Source organism: Musca domestica, unplaced genomic scaffold (genome assembly GCF_030504385.1).
Source record: "Musca domestica strain aabys unplaced genomic scaffold, Musca_domestica.polishedcontigs.V.1.1 44, whole genome shotgun sequence".
NCBI lineage: Eukaryota > Metazoa > Arthropoda > Insecta > Diptera > Muscidae > Musca > Musca domestica.
The window spans coordinates 3331335-3350332 of NW_026712334.1; the positions used below are offsets into that span (position 1 = coordinate 3331335).

Below are 18998 nucleotides of genomic sequence, written 5' to 3' on the forward strand. Positions count from 1 at the left end.
TTCAATATCTGCGGAATGGAATATTGCAATATGTTCAGCTCACGAGCCATTTTTCAGCCATTGCGATGCGGGTTTCGATCAAGTCACTTCTTTATTCTTCGAACTATTTCTGCTGATGTTGCTGCTGGGCTACGCTACCAGTATGACGGTAACGAGCGATGGTACGAGACACAAAAGATTTATTCACATTTAAATGCTGGAATGACCTAATAATAGCCACTTGTGGGTTTCCAGCCAAATATAAAGAAATCACACTATCACGCTTAAATTCTATCACGAGTAAACTTTTTTCTGGAAAATTCTCACGAAAATGCTTTTGTACGCTTGTAAACAATATAATGACCTTGGAAATAACAGCAGTACACCTAAAATGCAACAACTTCAAAAAATCCTGATTTAAAAATTTCAAAAAAATATTGGATGAGGTGAGGACGAACACCTCTATTACTGTGTGATGTCAATTTTCCGATACACCGATACACGATTTCTATTTTTAGTTCCACATTCATAATCTACTGTGTTTTACCTCTATTGAAAAAATTCAATTTTTTCACACACACAAAAAATTCCCCTAATGGGAAATTCTGAGTAAAGTTTATATTATTCACGGAAAGGGGTATTTCCAATACAAAAATAAAAAAAGACATCTTATGAAAATTCACATTCAAAAAGGGAAATTTTATAATTGTATTGTTCACGGTTGCATAAACCATTAACCTTCTGTTCCTCAGTATTTTCTTTTGTAATTCATCCACATAACGACTGTATGGAAATTTTGTATCGACGCCCAGCCATTGTGCCGCCTCCTGTACTCTACTCCATTTATTTGTTTGGTTTGACACAAAATAACTAAAAAGCGAAACTATTTGTTTTTAGTCGTTTTTCTTTTCTGTTGTTTTTCCAATGAAACAAGATTCGTTTTTTAATAATTATGCAGGGAATTTAGCTGGGGATTTATTTGGCCCTCCTCTTTTTTTTTTTTGTGGTAACTGGATTTTATATTTATGTGTTTTGAGGTTTATTTCGCGTTGTGTTTTTATTTTCAACTTTTTCTTTCAATTGATATTTTTGTGAGATAATATTGGAATACTGTTCTATATATACGTAAAAGTTTTCTGTTGTTGTTGTTTGGTTGTTGGTGGTAAATGGGGGAAGAGTAGATACAAATATTTTTGATATTTGGAAATTAATAAAAATGTTTGAAGAGGGGTATTTTCGTGGGAACGGAGTGAACTCCTGGCTTAAAGTGAAACTGTGTAAAATGTCTATTTTTAATTTATTTAAACCCCAAAATATTTTAGATATTCGAAACCAAAGAGCTGTAGAAACTTATGTAATTTAACAGCTCAACCTAAGGTTATGTTTTTGAAGAAAAAATTAGCTTTGAGCCGTAAAATTCCTTAAAATATATTAAAAACAAGTTAAAGAATATCAGTCGGTTTTGCGATTTTGACTTCTTTTATGATTATTCAAATGGTTGATATATTCAAATTCAAATGGTTGACAAATATGATATACAGGGTAAAATAGAAAAAACTGCAACAAAGTCAAACGTCATAATTTTTAAATTTTTGTTTTCAATTTTATTGAATGAAAGCAAAAAATGTCGGAAATATCATCAAATTTTAGAATAAGTTTAGATTTGTTCGAATTTGTCACCTTTGGCACGAATTATGGCCTTCAAACGGCCAATGAAGCGTTTGCTTTAGGTGATCGGCACTTTCGTATTTTCTAGTGCCAACCTTGCTTTCCAAAATACTCCAGACACAATAGTCCAACGGATTGGTATCCGGAGATTTTGGTGGCCATTGTGCGCTGAAAATGAAGCGAGGAACCTCATTTTGTAACCATTCTAGGGTGGCACGTGCTGAGTCCTGTTGCAATGTCCAAGGTCTGTGGCCAAAATGTTTGCGTGCCTAAGGCTTAAATACACCCTCTAGAATATGTTCGTTATAATATTCGGCATTTTTTCTTATGCCACGGTCGATTAATACGAGCAGAGAGCGACCATCGGCTGTTATGGCGTCCCACACCATCACCATGAATGGCACTTGAGTTCTGGTGGCCAACAGAAGGTGCACATTTTCAGCTGACCCCTTTGGCAAGTAAACACGATCATTTTGTTTGTTTACAAACTGCTGGACAACGAATCTCATCGGAGAAAACCAAATTCGGCAGTTCATCACTTTCGGCCAAGCGAAGCAACTCTTTAGCTCTTTTGAGTCTATTTTCTTTCTGTTGCGGTGTAAGTTCTTGCACTTTTTGGAATTTCAATGGCTTTGCCCCAGGCTCATTTTTCAATATTTGCCGAATGAAATATAGCGATATGTTCAGCTCACAAGTCATTTTTCAGCCACTGCGACGTGGGTTTCGATCAAGTCGCTTATTTACTTTTTGAACCATTTCGGCTGATGTTGTTGTGTTCTTCCGTCCACTTCCTTGACGTCGGGCTACGCTACGAGACACAAAAGATTTATTCACATTTAAATGCTGGGGTGCTCCAACGATAGCCACTTGTTGTTTTCCAGCCAAATATAAATAAATCACACTATCACGCTTAAATTTCATCACGAATAACTTTTTTTCTGGAAAATTCTAACCAAAATGTTTTTGTACGCTTGTAAGCAATATAATGAGCTGTCACTGGAATCATTTTAATAGCTGTCGGACGAGTGGCTTAAAAATGACAGCAGTCTGAAGTTGGTAGCAGTTTTTTTCATCTCACCCTGTATACCCTCTCTAGCCATATGGCTGAGGATATAAAAAGCACTTCTAAAACTCAAATACACTCTTAAAAATATTTTGAAATTTAACGCTTACAGCTTGAAAGTTTCTTAAAACTATTTTTAGAAAATACACAATTGAAATTTTAAATTTGCACAAAAAGTACTAAGGAATCTCAAAATAATTCATCTAATTTTTTTTTATTAAGACTGCTCAAAAATTCGTCAAATCAATTTTATATATTTGCCATTTTTTACCATAATGAATTATTACTAAACCAATTGAAAACACATCTATGAAAATAATTCCCGCTATTAACATTTTAGTTTACACAAAATTAAATTTTGTTCGCAACTTTGTTTGTTTGTCTGTTTCTGGGGCCACATTCCAAGAAGAGTTAATATTCGAAAGAAAACATGAAAATATAAATATCAAAATTGAAAAACAATTTCGCGGTAGTAGCACAGTAGCTATAAAAATTTAATTGATTCAATGAATTATGAAGTAGTCTAACGAATAAAAAAACAACGAATTCAGTGACAGACTGGGAACTGTTAACATGAAATTGTTGGCGTTGTTGCTGCTAACATCGTCGATACACAACTACAGCCAATCATAAGAGGATTTCGATAGAAAAACACAACAAATTTTATGATGCTCTTAATACCATAACGAATTTTATGAATTCGTGAGAATAGTAGAAACAACAAGAGCAAAAAGAACAAATGGAAAAAGTGCTGATGTTTCGGATTTGAGGATATATACAAGAATAAAAATCGCTGTCGACAGCCGATTTATATGTTGTTGTTGTATGCGAAGAAGTAAATACGACAGCAACGTATGAGTAATACAATTTCCCTTGTTCCTCTGCCTTGCAAAGATGTGGTGCATCATGGCGTATCATTGATGTTTTGTGTGATATCCAAAATAAATAATAAAACATACGCACTGAAAACCCAAATAGGCTAAATAAAATTATTTTCTTCTTTTATGAATGTGAAATGGGAGAAGGGAAAATGAAGATGAAATTAAAAAATATATATTGATGTAAATGAACAATTATACATAAACAAATCTGAGAGAATTGTTACACAAATTTGTTACATGTTAAATTACAAATAAATAATGATAGAGAGTTTTTTTTTGTGACATTTCAAATGAAAAATAATAATGTCAAAAACAAATTAGCGAATTTTTAAAAATAATATGTTTTGAACGATTGTTTACTTTCATAGGGATTAACAGTGTAATAATTGTCTTTCTGAGTATATATTAAAGGACTACCAAATCAAAAAATTTTGATGAATATTTAGAGGTTCAAACGTGGATTTCTTATTTTTATTATTATTATTATTATCATTATTATTATTATTATTATTATTATTATTATTATTATTATTATTATTATTATTATTATTATTATTATTATTATTATTATTATTATTATTATTATTATTATTATTATTATTATTATTATTATTTATTTTTATTATTATTATTATTATTATTATTATTATTATTATTATTATTATTATTATTATTATTATTATTATTATTATTGTTATTATTATTATTATTATAATTATTATTATTATTATTATTATTATTATTATTATTATTATTATTATTATTATTATTGTTATTATTATTATTATTATTATTATTATTATTATTATTATTATTATTATTACTATTCTTATTATTATTATTATTATTATATTATTATTATTATTATTATTATTATTATTATTATTATTATTATTATTATTATTGTTATTATTATAATCATTATCATTATTATTATTATCATTATTATTATTATTATTATTATTATTATTATTATTATTACTATTATTATTATTACTATTATTATTATTATTATTATTATTATTATTATTATTATTATTATTATTATTATTATTATTATTATTATTATTATTATTATTATTATTATTATTACTATTATTATTATTATTATTACTATTATTATTATTATTATTATTATTATTATTATTATTATTATTATTATTATTATTATTATTATTATTATTATTATTATTATTATTATTATTATTCTTATTATTATTATTATTATTATTATTATTATTATTATTATTATTATTATTATTATTATTATTATTATTATTATTATTATTATTATTATTATTATTAATATTATTATTGTTTAGTTTTGTAGAAACTGTACTTGTTGTATAAATAGTTTTGTTTGTTTAATATACTTCTTTAGATTCTTATCTCATTCTTATTTGTCTTTTCCGAAGAATGTAAATTAGTTAAATAATGAAAACACTTAAAGATGCATGTGCTTTCTATATGCTATGTTTATCGTCGGTAATAAATAATGTAATTAATGGCACGGCCACAAATAGAAGATAAGAAAGGGTCGGTCACACAGTAGGTATGTTTCGTTTCTCCCGCAACGTATTGTGTGCGTGGAGTGCATTATGTATTTTGGGACAGCGTGCATTAGTAAATAAGCTCATGTGTATTTTTATGTTAGATGTTAAGGCTAGATTTAGTTTTTCTATTGAATAAAGAATCAGTTCTCGTCAAACACTCAACAACATCGTTTCATTCCCTCTCCCCCTAAATAATTATTATTATTATTATTATTATTATTATTATTATTATTATTATTATTATTATTATTATTATTATTATTATTATTATTATTATTATTATTATTATTATTATTATTATTATTAATATGGATTTTGCAATTCAACTTTCTTTGGATTGAATGATATTTATGAAGAACATTTGGTTTTTTAAGAACATTTTATGGTTAGATTTAATATTTTTATGAGCATTTTGAACTTCCAATGTAATTTTGTACGAAGATCATTTGACGGCCAGCGAGGGTTACAAATAATTTTGAATGACAGTCAGAACCATATAGCCTTTATATCATCAAACGTGGGCATATTATCATTTTAGGGCATATTATTAAGAACTAAACTCCAAAATTTAAAAAATTAATCACCTGACTTTATATACCCTCAACCATATGGCTACAGGGGGTATACAAGGTGAGATGATAAAACTGCAACCAACATCAGACTGCTGTCATTTCTAAGCCACTCGTCCCACAGCTGTTAAAATTATTCCAGGACAGCTCATTATATTGTTTACAAGCGTACAAAAGCATTTTGGTGAGAATTTTCCAGAAAAAAAGTTATTCCTGATGGCATTCAAGCGTGATAGTGTGATTTTATTATATTTGGCTGGAAAACCACAACTGGATATCGTTAGAGCACTCCATCATTTAAATATCAATAAATCTTTTGTGTCTCGTACCATCGCTCGTTACCGTGATACTGGAAGCGTAGCCCGACGTTAAGGAAGTGGACGGAAGGAAACAGCAACATCAGCAGAAATGGTTCGAAAAGTAAAGAAACGACTTGCTCGAAACCCGCATCGCAGTGGCCGAAAAATGGCCCGTGAGCTGAACATATCACAATACCCCATTCGGCAAATATTGAATGAAAAATGAACTCGGGGTAAAGCCATTGAAATTCCAAACAGTACAAGAAGAAAGAAAATAGACTCAAAAGAGCTAAAGAGTTGCTTCGCTTGGCCAAAAGTGATGAACTGACGAATTTGGTTTTCTCCGATAAGAAAACATTCGTTGTCCAGCAGCTTGTAAACAAACAAAATGATCAAAATGATTTACTTGCCAAAGAGGTCAGCTGAAAATGTGCACCTTCTGTTGGCCACCAGAACTCAAGCACCGGCCATGGTGATGGTGTGTGCCGACATAACAGCCGATGGTCGCTCTCCGCTCGTTTTTATCGACCGTGCATCAGAATAAATGCCTAACATTATCGCGAAAATATTCTGGAGGGTTTATTAAAGCATTGGGCACGCAAAGTTTTTGACCGCAGACCTTGGATATTTCGACAGGACTCAGAACCATCGAACTCAGCACGCGCCACCCAAGAATGGTTACAAAATGAGGTTTCTCACTTCATTTCCGACGCACAATGGCCACCAAAATCTCCGGATACCAATCCATTGGACTATTGTGTCTGGAGTATTTTGAAAAGCAAGGTCGGCACTAAAAAATACCCAAGTGTCGATCACCTCAAGCAATCGCTTCGCTGGGAATGGGCCAAATTACGCAGAGCAACATTCGGGCAGCGTGCGATGGTTTCGTTGGCCGTTTGAAAGCCATAATTCGTGCCAAAGGTGACCAATTCGAACAAATCTAAACTTATTCTAAAAATTGATGCTATTTTCAAAATTGTTTGCTTTCATTCAATAAAATTTTTAAAAAATGTAAAAATTATGGCGTTTGACTTTGTTGCAGTTTTTTTATCTAACCCTGTATATATCGAAACTTTGATTTTTTTTTGAGAATTTCGAATACCGTACCAAAATTCATCTTTTATTTTAAAATATGTAATCCAAGTTAACTGTATCTTCTACACTAAGTAAAGCGCCACAACTTTTGTTCCACGTTCTTTCATTTGCCGCGATGTTAATATGAATATACCTCGACCCGAAATTCATGGTATTTATTTGTTGTTTTGCAATTGAAATACGCATTGACCCAAAATTGTGTGGCCTTAATCATAGACAATTGGCATAAGGTAGGCGGTAGCAATGGTGGTGGAGTATGTCAGCATAATGAAAGCTTTTCTTGTTGATTACATTCAACAACACACACACACACTCACTCGCACATAATAAAGTATGAAATGAGGATACCACCGAACTACATTACAAGTACAACACAACAATTGAAAAATCCAATATTTGCTGAAAAATATTAGGGTGTGTAGAAGACGAAAAATTAGGAGATTTTATGGAATGTCTACTAAGACGAAGCATCGAATCGCAATGCTTTTAGTGGTTTTTTGAAATGTTAAATCAAATAAAAGTGTATGAGAATAATTTTCGACGAAAATAATTTCACTTTAGTCATGTTGTTGTGAAAGATGTTATGGTTAGGTATAACGAAGATTTTTTTTTTTTTTTTGATAAATCATTTTTAGGATAGTATTTATTTTTTTCTCTGCCGTGGGAAACAAGTCATTCTGTATTTCTAATGTACTCCTAGAGTATATTTGCCCTGAAATAGAGTCTTGCCACTGATTTGTGAATCACTAATTGGCTTATTTTGAAAAATAATCTTTTATATACATTGGCAACCATTCATTACACCCTAATATACATGAAAATCCCTCCACCCACAAAAATATATGTCTTCATTACAGAAAATAAGATTGAGGCTTTTGATGGATTATGCCATGCCAAACTAACTAACTGAGTCAGCTCATATTAAGCGAGTGACCTTTTTTCTCTGTCTTCAATTCCTTGGTAAACACAAAAAAAAAATGTTCATGCGAAACCACAAAAATGGTCAACATAAGTTCAAGAATGGTTGTCATCAATGTGATACATGCAAAAAGCAAGCAAACATAATATTGAGTAGAAAGCTCTCTATGGCGCCCAATGGGAACTGCTTACGTAGAGATTGTTCCAGCATTCGCATATAGTTAAAATATTAGGTTGATATGTGTTGCTAAAAAAGAAAGCTATTTTCAATTTCATGATTTAATATCTAAAGGCTTTAAATATTTTCAGAAGGATGATTAGAGCTATTATCATAATAATCGTTTTTGGAAGAACTATCGGAGCTTCATTGTGAATTTTCCAAAAGAAAAAAATTGGAAAACTGTCAGAGCATGGATTTTTAAAATATTTTAAAAAATTAAAATTTAATTTTTTTTAAAAATTAAAAACATATTTTTCGAAGGGCTATCAGATTTATAACCTTGAATTTTTATACCCTCCACATACATAGTATGGAGGGTATATTAAGTTTATCATTCCCTTTGTAACACATCGAAATATACATTTTAGACCCCACAAATTATAAATAATCTTCTGTATTAACATAAAATTCTATGTCGATTTAGCGATGTCCGTCCGTCTGTCAGTTTGTCCGTCTGCCCGTCTGTAGAAATGCTCTAGCTTTCGATTGAAAGTTGATAAAATTTTACTCAAATATATATTATGTCTGCAGGGCTATTGATATTAAAAATATTATTCACCGGAATTGTTTCAAATTTTGTATTTGAAGTTCGTAATGGATACTACAGCCTGTCTGTGCAGGTCAATGTCTTCGTATATCCCCCATATAACGATACCTTCCTATATTCGGTATTTTGATAATTTTAGCTACATTATTCACTTTTTTTTCAATTTTCGCATTTGAATAATGTAACCCAAACATAACGGCTACATTCGGCATTTTTAACGGATTTTAAAAATTTTAACGGATTTCATTTTTTTGAAAACCTTTTTAACTTGTTTTTTTTTAATTTTGGATTATTTGTAATATTTGGGAAATGAAGTTTTAATAATAAATAAGTTTAATTGTTGGATAATTATATTTATTTGGCTTGGATTCTATACAGATTTATTTCTGAATTTTTGAATAGTACTTTTGGTAAACCCTCTTGTACTTCAATTATGGATTCTTTAGGATTCATTTTTTCGCTAATTACAGGAAACCTCTAGTAGACTATGAAAGTAGAGCTAAAAATAGCGGGCATGTGTATCGGTGTTTTGAATGTTTGCAACGCAAAGTAAAATTCCCCCTCTTCCATATTTTTTGGGTTTTTCGGATAAATTTGGAATCCATTCTTTAAGGTATATAATATCTTCGTCAACATTACGGATGGAATTGTCTTTTTTGTTATATTTTTAAAATATAATTATAGAATCGATTTAAACGTGATCGTAGCCGGTTAAATATTATACAAAATTATTTTTCATAAAATTCTAATATAGGTCCCTGAATGCATCAAAAGTCAATCGCTTATTCATATATATTAAAAAAGCAATTTAGGGTTAAAGTCGTACTATATGTGAGTTTATACAAAAATCTCCAACAAAGCATCATTTTAGAAGGATAACGTCAAAGACAAAAATATTCTTCATCAAAATCTTTATTTACTTTGAATATCAAAATATTTGTGTCAATGTTCCAAAAAAAAAAACTAGATAAAAAAACTGCAATAAAGTCAAACGCCATTATTTTTACATTTTTTTTAATTTTATTTAATGAAAGCAAAAATTGTCGGAAATAGCATCAAATTTTAAAATAAGTTTAGATTTGTTCGAATTGGCACGAATTATGGCCTTCACACGGCCAATGAAAACGTCACACGCTGCCCGAATGTTGCTCTGCGGTATTTTGGTCCATTCCCGGCGAAGCGCTTGCTTGTGGTGATCAACACTTTGCTATTTTTTAGAGCCAACCTTGCTTTTCAAAATACTCCAGACACAATAGTCCAACGGTTTGATATCCGAAGATTTTTGTGGCCATTGTGCGCAGGAATCGAAGCGAGAAACCTCATTTTGTAACCATTTTAGGGTGGCGCGTGCTGAGTCCTGTTGGAATGTCCAAGGTCTGCAGCCAAAATGTTTGCGTGCCCAAGGCTTTATTACACCCTCCAGAATATTTTCGCGATAATAATCGGCATTTTTTTCTGATGCCACGGTCGATTAATACGAGTGGAGAGCGCCAATCGGCTGTTATGGCGGCGCACACCATCATCATGACCGGCACTTGAGTTCTGGTGGCCAACCGAAGGTGCACATTTTCAGCTGACCTCTTTGACCAGTTAACACGATTATTTTGTTTGTTTACAAACTGCTGGACAACGAATGTTTTCTTATCGGAGAAAACCAAATTCAGTAGTTCATCGCATTCGGCCAAGCGAAGCAACTCTTTAGCTCTTTTGAGTCTATTTTCTTTCTGTTGCGATGTAAGTTCATGCACTTTTTGGAATTTCAATGGCTTTACCCCGAGCTCATTTTTCAATATTTGCGGAATGGAATATTAACGAGCGATGGTACGAGACACAAAATATTTATTCACATTTAAATGCTGGAATGATCTAATAATAGCCACTTGTCGGTTTCCAGCCAAATATAAAGATATCACACTATCACGCTTGAATTCCATCACGAATAACTTTTTTTTCTGGAAAGTTCTCACCAAAATTCTTTTGTGCACTTGTAAACAATATAATGTATGGTCTCTGGAATAATTTTAACAGCTGTCGGACGAGTGGCTTAGAAATGACAGCAGCCTGAAATTGGTTGTAGTTTTTTCATCTCACCCGTATTTTTGTATAAAAAATACTACTTAGTCCTCCCCTAAAAAAAAAAAAATATGCATAAAAATGTTTGCATAAGTCCTGTACACATTTCTTAATGAATTTCCATATCTATGTTTTTCATCTTTTCATAACTTCAAATTCATTTCAAAGGAATTTTCCAACAAGTAATGACATAATCTTCACCTTTGTCGTCTTTGTTCCAATTTTATAAGTTTTTTTTAATATCTGCAAATATTTATGTATGTCTTTCCTCAAACTAGGAACATATACAAATTTATAAACATTCTCTAGTATAAATTGAGACAAATTCATATATTCCTTTGAGCTGCTGCTGCTGCCATACGGTCGCCTCATTTGCCTAAGGGTCAATGAAAATAAAACCGTCTAAAACCCCTACTTCATTCATCCACAGGGGCTAATGAATAGTTTGCATGACATTTGACCATAGAACTGGATGGATGAATGATGAAGGGTTCAGTGGCCAACACTACCACTACTTCTTTTTTATCAGTGATTGAATGGGTCTCCTTTGGCCTAACAGTAGCCATTGAATATATGTTCTTGGGGCGGGCAATAGCTATGAAATAAATAAATGAATAAAAAAAACAAATCGCACACAAAAAGGCGAGGAAATCTAAACTGAAATTGCCACTAGACTTCTTTGGCTGGTGGAATTAGCTTGATTAAACATGCAATTCCACTTGCATGCACATTATTTTTTTTTTCCGCCAACAAACGTCGTCGTCATCAACATCAGTAGTAGTGGCACGGTTCTGTGATAAAATGATTAAATCTTGACCTACTAACCTGTTTCAGGTTCTTCCCATCCTTTATTAAGTCATTGCGCCATGCCATGGAATTTCACAAAGAAATTCTCAAGCTATTGGAAAATGTAAGAAACGAAAACGAAACACAATGGAGCATATGAATGGAATGAATGCTCTTTCAGGGTTTTGTTTTCTTCGTATCATTTGAAATTTGAATTCTGTGAGGAATTCTCGCCATACCCCCACTGTATTATTGAAGTTTTTCAAAAGTTCTTCTTTCAGATTGATTGCTTCTTTGAAATATGATGAGCCATGATGGTGATGAATGTCTGTGTGTATGGCATGTGTCTAAGAAATTGAAAGGCAGGAAAATATCTTCGTGGTAATCTGATAATTTGCATACCTCAAAAAAGATTTAAGGAGCAAATTTTCATGGATAAAAAAAAAATTCTTTTAATTATCGTCAAGGCATTACCCGAGGATAGTGGAAAACAAAAAGTTGGAAAATGAAGGAAGTTTGAAAAAAGTATATTTAAAATAAACAGCTCAATCATGAATAAAATTCTGTGAGGAATGCTCTCAAAATGTTATTTTCCTCCAGAAAAAATCTAACATGGAAAATTAAAAGGGAGTTTGAAAAAAAAAAAAATGGTTCATATTTTCAAACCTCAGTGTAAAATTATGAAGATTATGAAAGTAGGGTATATAGGTATATAGTGCTTTGGCAATATCACTGATAATAATACGAAGATAATTTTTTTAATATGATTAAATATTTTCCAACCTCGAAGAAGCCTAAATACATATTTTCTTGTAAATAGATTGAAAAAAATGACCAAAACCCTCGCAATAACTAAAATTTGGGGCTGTACCAAATCGAACATCTATATTAATATTTTTGCTAGTAGCTTTTCTACATAAAAAGAAGTCAAAATACTACATTTGGCGAAATTGAATGGAAAATCTGACTAAAACGTGGGCCGATATGGCCCATTTTTAAACCAATGATTCGCAAATTAATCCACAGCTCTCTATAAATTTTCAAAATTCTATATTTAATGTTGCGAAACATAAAATTAGGGTCCCTTTGTGTATGGTCATGGCTATATAAAGGCCTTACGAAATTTTGGCCTATGAATCCGAAACTCTTTTGGTTTTTGATCGTCAAACCGAGTACAGGGTGAGATAAAAAAACTGCAACTAAATTTAGCCTGCTGTCTTTTCTAAGCCACTCAGCTGTTAAAATTATTCCACTAACAGCTCATTATATTGATTTCAAGCGCACAAAAGCATTTTGGTGAGAATTTTTTAGAAAAAAAGTTATTCGTAATGGAATTCAAGCGCGATAGTGCGATCTCTTTATATTTGGCTGGAAAACGACAAGTGACTTTAGTTAGAACACTCCAGCTCGTTACCGTGATACCGACGTGAAGGAAGTTGATGGAAAAAAACAGTATCATCAGCAGAAATGGTTCGAAAAGTAAAGAAGTAACTTGATCGAAACCCGCGTCGCAGTGGCCGAAAAATGGCACGTGAGCTGAACATATTGCAATATTCCATTCGGCAAATATTGAAAAATGAGCTTGGGGCAAAGCCATTGAAATTCCAAAAAGTGCATGAACTTACACCGCAACAGAAAGCAAATAGACTCAATAGAGCTAAAGAGTTGCTTCGCTTGCTTCCGATGAAAAAACATTCGTTGTTCAGCAGTTTGTAAATAAACAAAATGATCGTGTTTACTTCCCAAAGAGGTCAGCTGAAAGTGTGTACCAATAGCTAGTATCAATCGACCGTGGCATCAGAATAAATGCCGAATATTATGGCGAAAATATTCTGGAGGGTGTATTAGAGCCTTGGGCACGCAAACATTATGGCCGCAGACCTTGGACATTCCAACAGGACTCAGCACGCGCCACCCAAGAATGGTTACAAAATGAGGTTCCTCGCTTCATTTCCAGTGCACAATGGCCACCAAAATCTCCGGATACCAATCCGTTTAACTATTGTTTCTGGAGTATTTTGGAAAGCAAGGTTGGCACTAAAAAATACCAAAATGTCGATCAAGCAAGCGCTTCGCCGGGAATGGGCCAAAATACCGCAGAGCAACATTCGGGCAGCGTGCTACGGCTTCATTGGCCATTTGAAGGCCATAATTCGTTCCAAAGGTGACCAATTCCAACAAATCTAAACTTATTCTAAAATTTGATGCTATTTCCAACATTTTTTGCTTTCATTCAATAAAATTTAAAAAAAAAAATCTAAAAATTATGGCGTTTGACTTTGTTGCAGTTTTTTTTTTATCTCACCCTGTATATTGAAATCCTAAAATTGTAAATTTGTTTATTTAAGTTATTTAGTTTCTATGAAGAACTTTTAAAATGTACTCCAATTTCCACAACCATTTGTTACACAAGGTACGAAAAAGACCCATTAGAGTTGCCATATTCGCAAATTATTCTCACCAATTATTCATGATTGAAGCCAATGATTATCTTAAGGGAAATTCTTTCCGTGGGAATAGAATTCCAAGCTGATATTCGTAGTTAGGCTGAAAGAAATGTATGGAGAAAAGTATCCACATTGAATACATTTTTCTATTTTTTCATTTATTCATTTTCTATATTTCTTATTTTCTATATTTACGCCTTAAACAAAAATAAACAAAGTAACTAATTACTAAAGTGAAATAATCATTATTTCAATGAAATATCTCCCACTCAATGGGTATGAGGACGTCGTATGATTTCCTGGAATTTTCATTGTAGAATCGCAATATATTTATAACAACACAACCCGCCAAAGGCAAAAGTCATGACACGTGTGTGTTTAGTTTTTTTTTTTTTTCAATTTCCAATTGAATCAGAACCTGGCTAAAAACAATCAATTAAAATCATTACTAAATGGAAACGTGATATTGGTATTATATTACACAATTGTCGGCAAACACTTTTTAAATAAAAACAATGATGTGATTATGGCAAGATTGTGTAGGCACAAAACAAATTCTGAGAAGAAAAAAACGTTAGCTTAGAAAATTAAAATAAAGCAGGCACATTTTCCTCTACGTGGTAATTTTTTACTATCAAGACCTTCTAAGGCACATGCAAGGTCCTTCACATCTTCCATACAAAAAATTACCTTATGTGGATAGATAAAAGTTATTATATAGATTTTATTTTATATTATACTTCGGCAGATCTACTTATTTAAAACCCCTACTCAAATATTATTTCTATATATATAGAAAATAGTTTAACTAGATCTTCTTTCTCGAGTCTTAACGAAAATCGATACCTACGAGGTAGTTAGAAAACCTACCGCTGAAATTCTATTCAGATCAGGGTTTCGGATAATTTTCAAATTCCTAGATCTTATAGTTTTTTAAAAAATCCAAATATCTCATAACACTACAATTTTTGGAAGAAATTTTCTAGATCAAATTTCGTGTTGTTCTAGATCAAATTTCGTGGATCTTCTTTAAAAGCTATATTCTAAAAAAAGTAAATTGAATTTTTTTTATTAACTTTTCTGCTACTTTTACTCTCTCTCTCTCATTACAGGGTGGCTATCCGGCACGACTGAAAAAAGTTCTCATTGTCACGGCGCCACTGTGGTTCAAAGCCCCATTCAAAATTTTGCGCCTATTTGTTCGTGAGAAATTGCGCGAGCGCGTTTTCACTGTATCAGTGCCGACGCTGAGCTTGCACGTGCCACGCAAAGCATTGCCGATTCACTTGGGCGGTACCCTAGAAATAGATCATAACACATGGTTGCTGCATTGCCGCAAATCGATGACGAATCGTGAAGACGAATTGCTCGCCAATATTGGTGGACTGTCGCCAACAGCAGCCGTGGTCGTAGGTGGCACAGCAGCAACAGCCAACCAGAATAACCTAAACAATCAGCACATCACAAATACCGCCGGACTGGTGGTGACAAACGGCGATTGTCAACGATTTCTGGCGGAACCCAACGAAAATATCACCACACCAACAGCAGCAGCAACAACAACAATAGTCAACAATCAAGGTACATCATCATCAGCAGCATCACCACTGACAAACGGTCATCATAACAGTACATCATCCTCATCATCATCATCATCGACGACCTCATCATCCTCAATTGCCAATAATTTAAATAATCTAAACGCTACTGCAGCGGCCGTGTTATCCAACAATAAATTGGTGGTGTTGGGTCTGGCGAACGGCAGCAACACTGCCACCGGCATTAACGGTGATCATTTAGCCACAGTACTTTCATCATCCTCTTCACCGGTGGTGGTTAACGGCACAGCTACGGGTATCACAGCCATAAGTGGTAGCGGTGGCGGCGGCGGAGGCGGTGGTCAAACACCAACGACAACAGCAACACCAACCGCCGCAAATAGCAACAGTGGAACAACGGGTCTCACAGATTTCTGGACAGAGAACCCACCAAGTAGTGCCTCGTCGGGTTTTAGTGATGACGACAGTCTGGCTGGCCAAGAGGGTGATCCAAAAACAATTGAACAAATTGTTCAAATGGTAAAGGCACGAGGGCGTCAGGGACTCGTAAAGGAATATGCCGATATTCGGAGTCGAGCACCAGATGGCACATTTTTACATGCCAGGTAAAGTATGGTAAAGGGGGAGGAGACATAATAAAAGAAAAATTGATTGCAAGCAAGAAATATTCAAAAAATTAATAAAAAAAATTATATAAATAATGTCGGACGTGCTCTTAAATGTTGTAATTTTTTTAAAATTGAATTTTTTAATAATATTTCAATATTTGATTTAGTTATTAATTTAAAATACTTTTATATTTGCCATTGTCATATACAAATACAAATGATTTCTTTCAGAAATTCTAAAAGGGGGGAAGGTATGTTGTCCCTACCCAACGTATTTTCTGATTGATATCATTGGTAAACTCATATCATTTTAATATCGAATAGAATGCAATTTATTTTAACACCGAAATTAATTTTTTAATATCGAATCTAATTATTATTTGAATATTTTTTTTATATTATATACTTTAAATTATATTTATATCGAACCTAATGTTATATTTTAAATCGACATTTCCCATTATAAAATCATCGTTTTGTTACAACGGGTTTTCTTTACTGCAATCAATTTGTTGACTCCTATTGTTTTGTTAATTACATTAAATTATAAAAACTAATTTATTTTTCTCTCCCCTCTATAGAATGCGCAATAACTTGACGAAAAATCGTTACACAGATGTCCTCTGCTACGATCACAGTCGAGTTGTTCTATCACGGGTCGATGGTGATGATGTGTCAGATTATATAAATGCCAATTTTGTAGATGGTTACAAACAGAAAAATGCATACATTTCAACTCAAGGTATGTAGAAAATTTGAGAAAACAGTTTCAAACAGCAATGAAAATTCGAATGCAAATCGAAATAGTCAGGTGTTTTATTGCAAAGAAAAAAATATCTAAAAATTAGATAATGTCACGTTCACGTTGTAATTTGCCTCTTGAAGAATTCAAATGGAATTTGTGCTTGCGGTCCGACCTTTAATGGGTGTGGGCCAGCGATTTGTTGTTGATGTAAGGAAAATAAGGTTTTTATTGTGATAATCGGTTTTAGATGTTATTTTAATGTTCTACTTTGAAAGCCCTTTTAGTACCGTATTAACAGACTAATTTTAAACAGCTTTCAAATAGTTTATCACTTTTATTTGCGTTCTCATAGACCATTCTGCGTTCCGTATTATCTCCACGTAATTTGGTCATCATGGCCCACGACCTCTAGCCCTGACCCTCTCCAACCTGTAGGTCAGAACTTATATGCGACGTGTTGACCCATACAGGGTGAGTTGAAAAAATTGCATCCAACTTTAGACTGCTGTCATTTCAAAGCCACTCGTCTGACAGCTGTTAAAAATATTCCATTGGCAGCTCATTATATTGCAAAAGCATTTTGGTGAGAATTTTCCATAAAAAAACTTATTCGTGATGGAATTACCTCAAGCAAGCGCTTCACCGAGAATGGGTCAAAATACCGCAGAGCAATATTCGGGCAGCGTGTGAGGGTTTCTTTGGCCGTTTGAAGGCCATAATTGTTGCCAAATGTGACCAATTCGAACAAATCTAAACTTATTCTAAAATTTGATGCTATTTCCGACATTTTTGCTTTTCAATAAAATTAAAAAAAAAAAAAAATGTAAAAATTATGGCGTTTGGCTTTGTTGCAGTTTTTTAATCTCACTCTGTATAATGTTGCCAAATTTAGGTCGGGTCTCGTTTAAGATGTATTGACAATTTCACCACTCATAATCCTTAGTAGGATTATATTCGTTTATCAGCCGGTAGTAATAAGGTTGGCTTAATCGAGTGCTTGAGTCCTCCTAGATCGTTTACCTTAACTGTGCAATTGCCATTTATTTTAATTATTGATTTTTGCCTCACAAGGGGAAAACATTAATTAAGGATTTTATTTGCTTTTTTCTCTCCCTCTTTCGAGACGAATTTAATAATCTGAAATTTGCAATGGAATTTGGATGGAAAGACAGAGAGGCACTATCACACACTCATCGCTGTGTGGTGCATTTCGCCGTTGGTTAACGGTTCATGGTTTCAAATCGTTACTCTTTTGAAAGGACTTTGGGAAATATCGACATATTATTTGCACCTTTCCTCGACTGACAAGGACTGACTTAGGATATACATTTGGCTATCTTGATATTATTATATTTTATTTCCTTTAAATTCGAAATACATGTGATCCACCGCATTTTCTACCTGGAATTGTAAGCGGAAACTTACTGAGATCCTTGTTTTTATATAAAAAACTATATTTACTTATTCGAGGTCCACCTGAGACATGCAAAAGGGTATCAAGGTGTTATATTGAAAAAAAAACATTTGATTTTAAATCTCATTGTTCAAGGACAACATATGGAAATTTTTTTAAAGACCTTTATAATACTCTGTTGAGTATTTCTAATCAATCATCCGAATTAGAAATTTCCAAAATTTACTATAATAGTTTCCCACTTTTGTGGTTGATTTGCCGGTCATACAATTTTTATTCTCTCAATTACATTTTGTGCCTATGGCTAAATTTCTTCGCTTTCACCCATTTCCAATTTCACACTAAGAACACGTGTACCCATAACCCCTTACTATTAAAGGTTACACAATTTTGTATTTATATCTATTCTGTTTGGATAAGCGCCTCTAATGGTTGATAAGTGTTAAGCTTGCTGTAAATAGAACATTGCTAGTTATTTGCTATTGGACTGACCCTAATATGTTGTTACAGCACAAATACATAGTAGCCACCTCAAATAATCCAGCAAATGGGAAAGAGAACAAAAAAACACCTA

The 18998-nt window shown here is 32.8% G+C and overlaps 1 protein-coding gene across 5 annotated transcripts in view; it reads left to right on the forward strand.

Annotated features, from left to right (window-relative positions):
* The window catches only part of LOC101895603 (tyrosine-protein phosphatase non-receptor type 9), a 211309-nt gene that overhangs the window by 184806 nt on the left and 7505 nt on the right, over window positions 1-18998 (forward strand). For 4 of the 5 annotated variants that reach the window (XM_059127360.1, XM_059127361.1, XM_059127364.1 and 1 more), the window contains exons 4-5: window positions 15211-16262; window positions 16847-17007. In XM_059127360.1, coding sequence (XP_058983343.1) covers window positions 15211-16262; window positions 16847-17007 — 1213 coding nt within the window. The remainder of the gene's footprint in view (window positions 1-15210; window positions 16263-16846; window positions 17008-18998) is intronic. The other variant, XM_059127365.1, reaches the window with a different exon arrangement.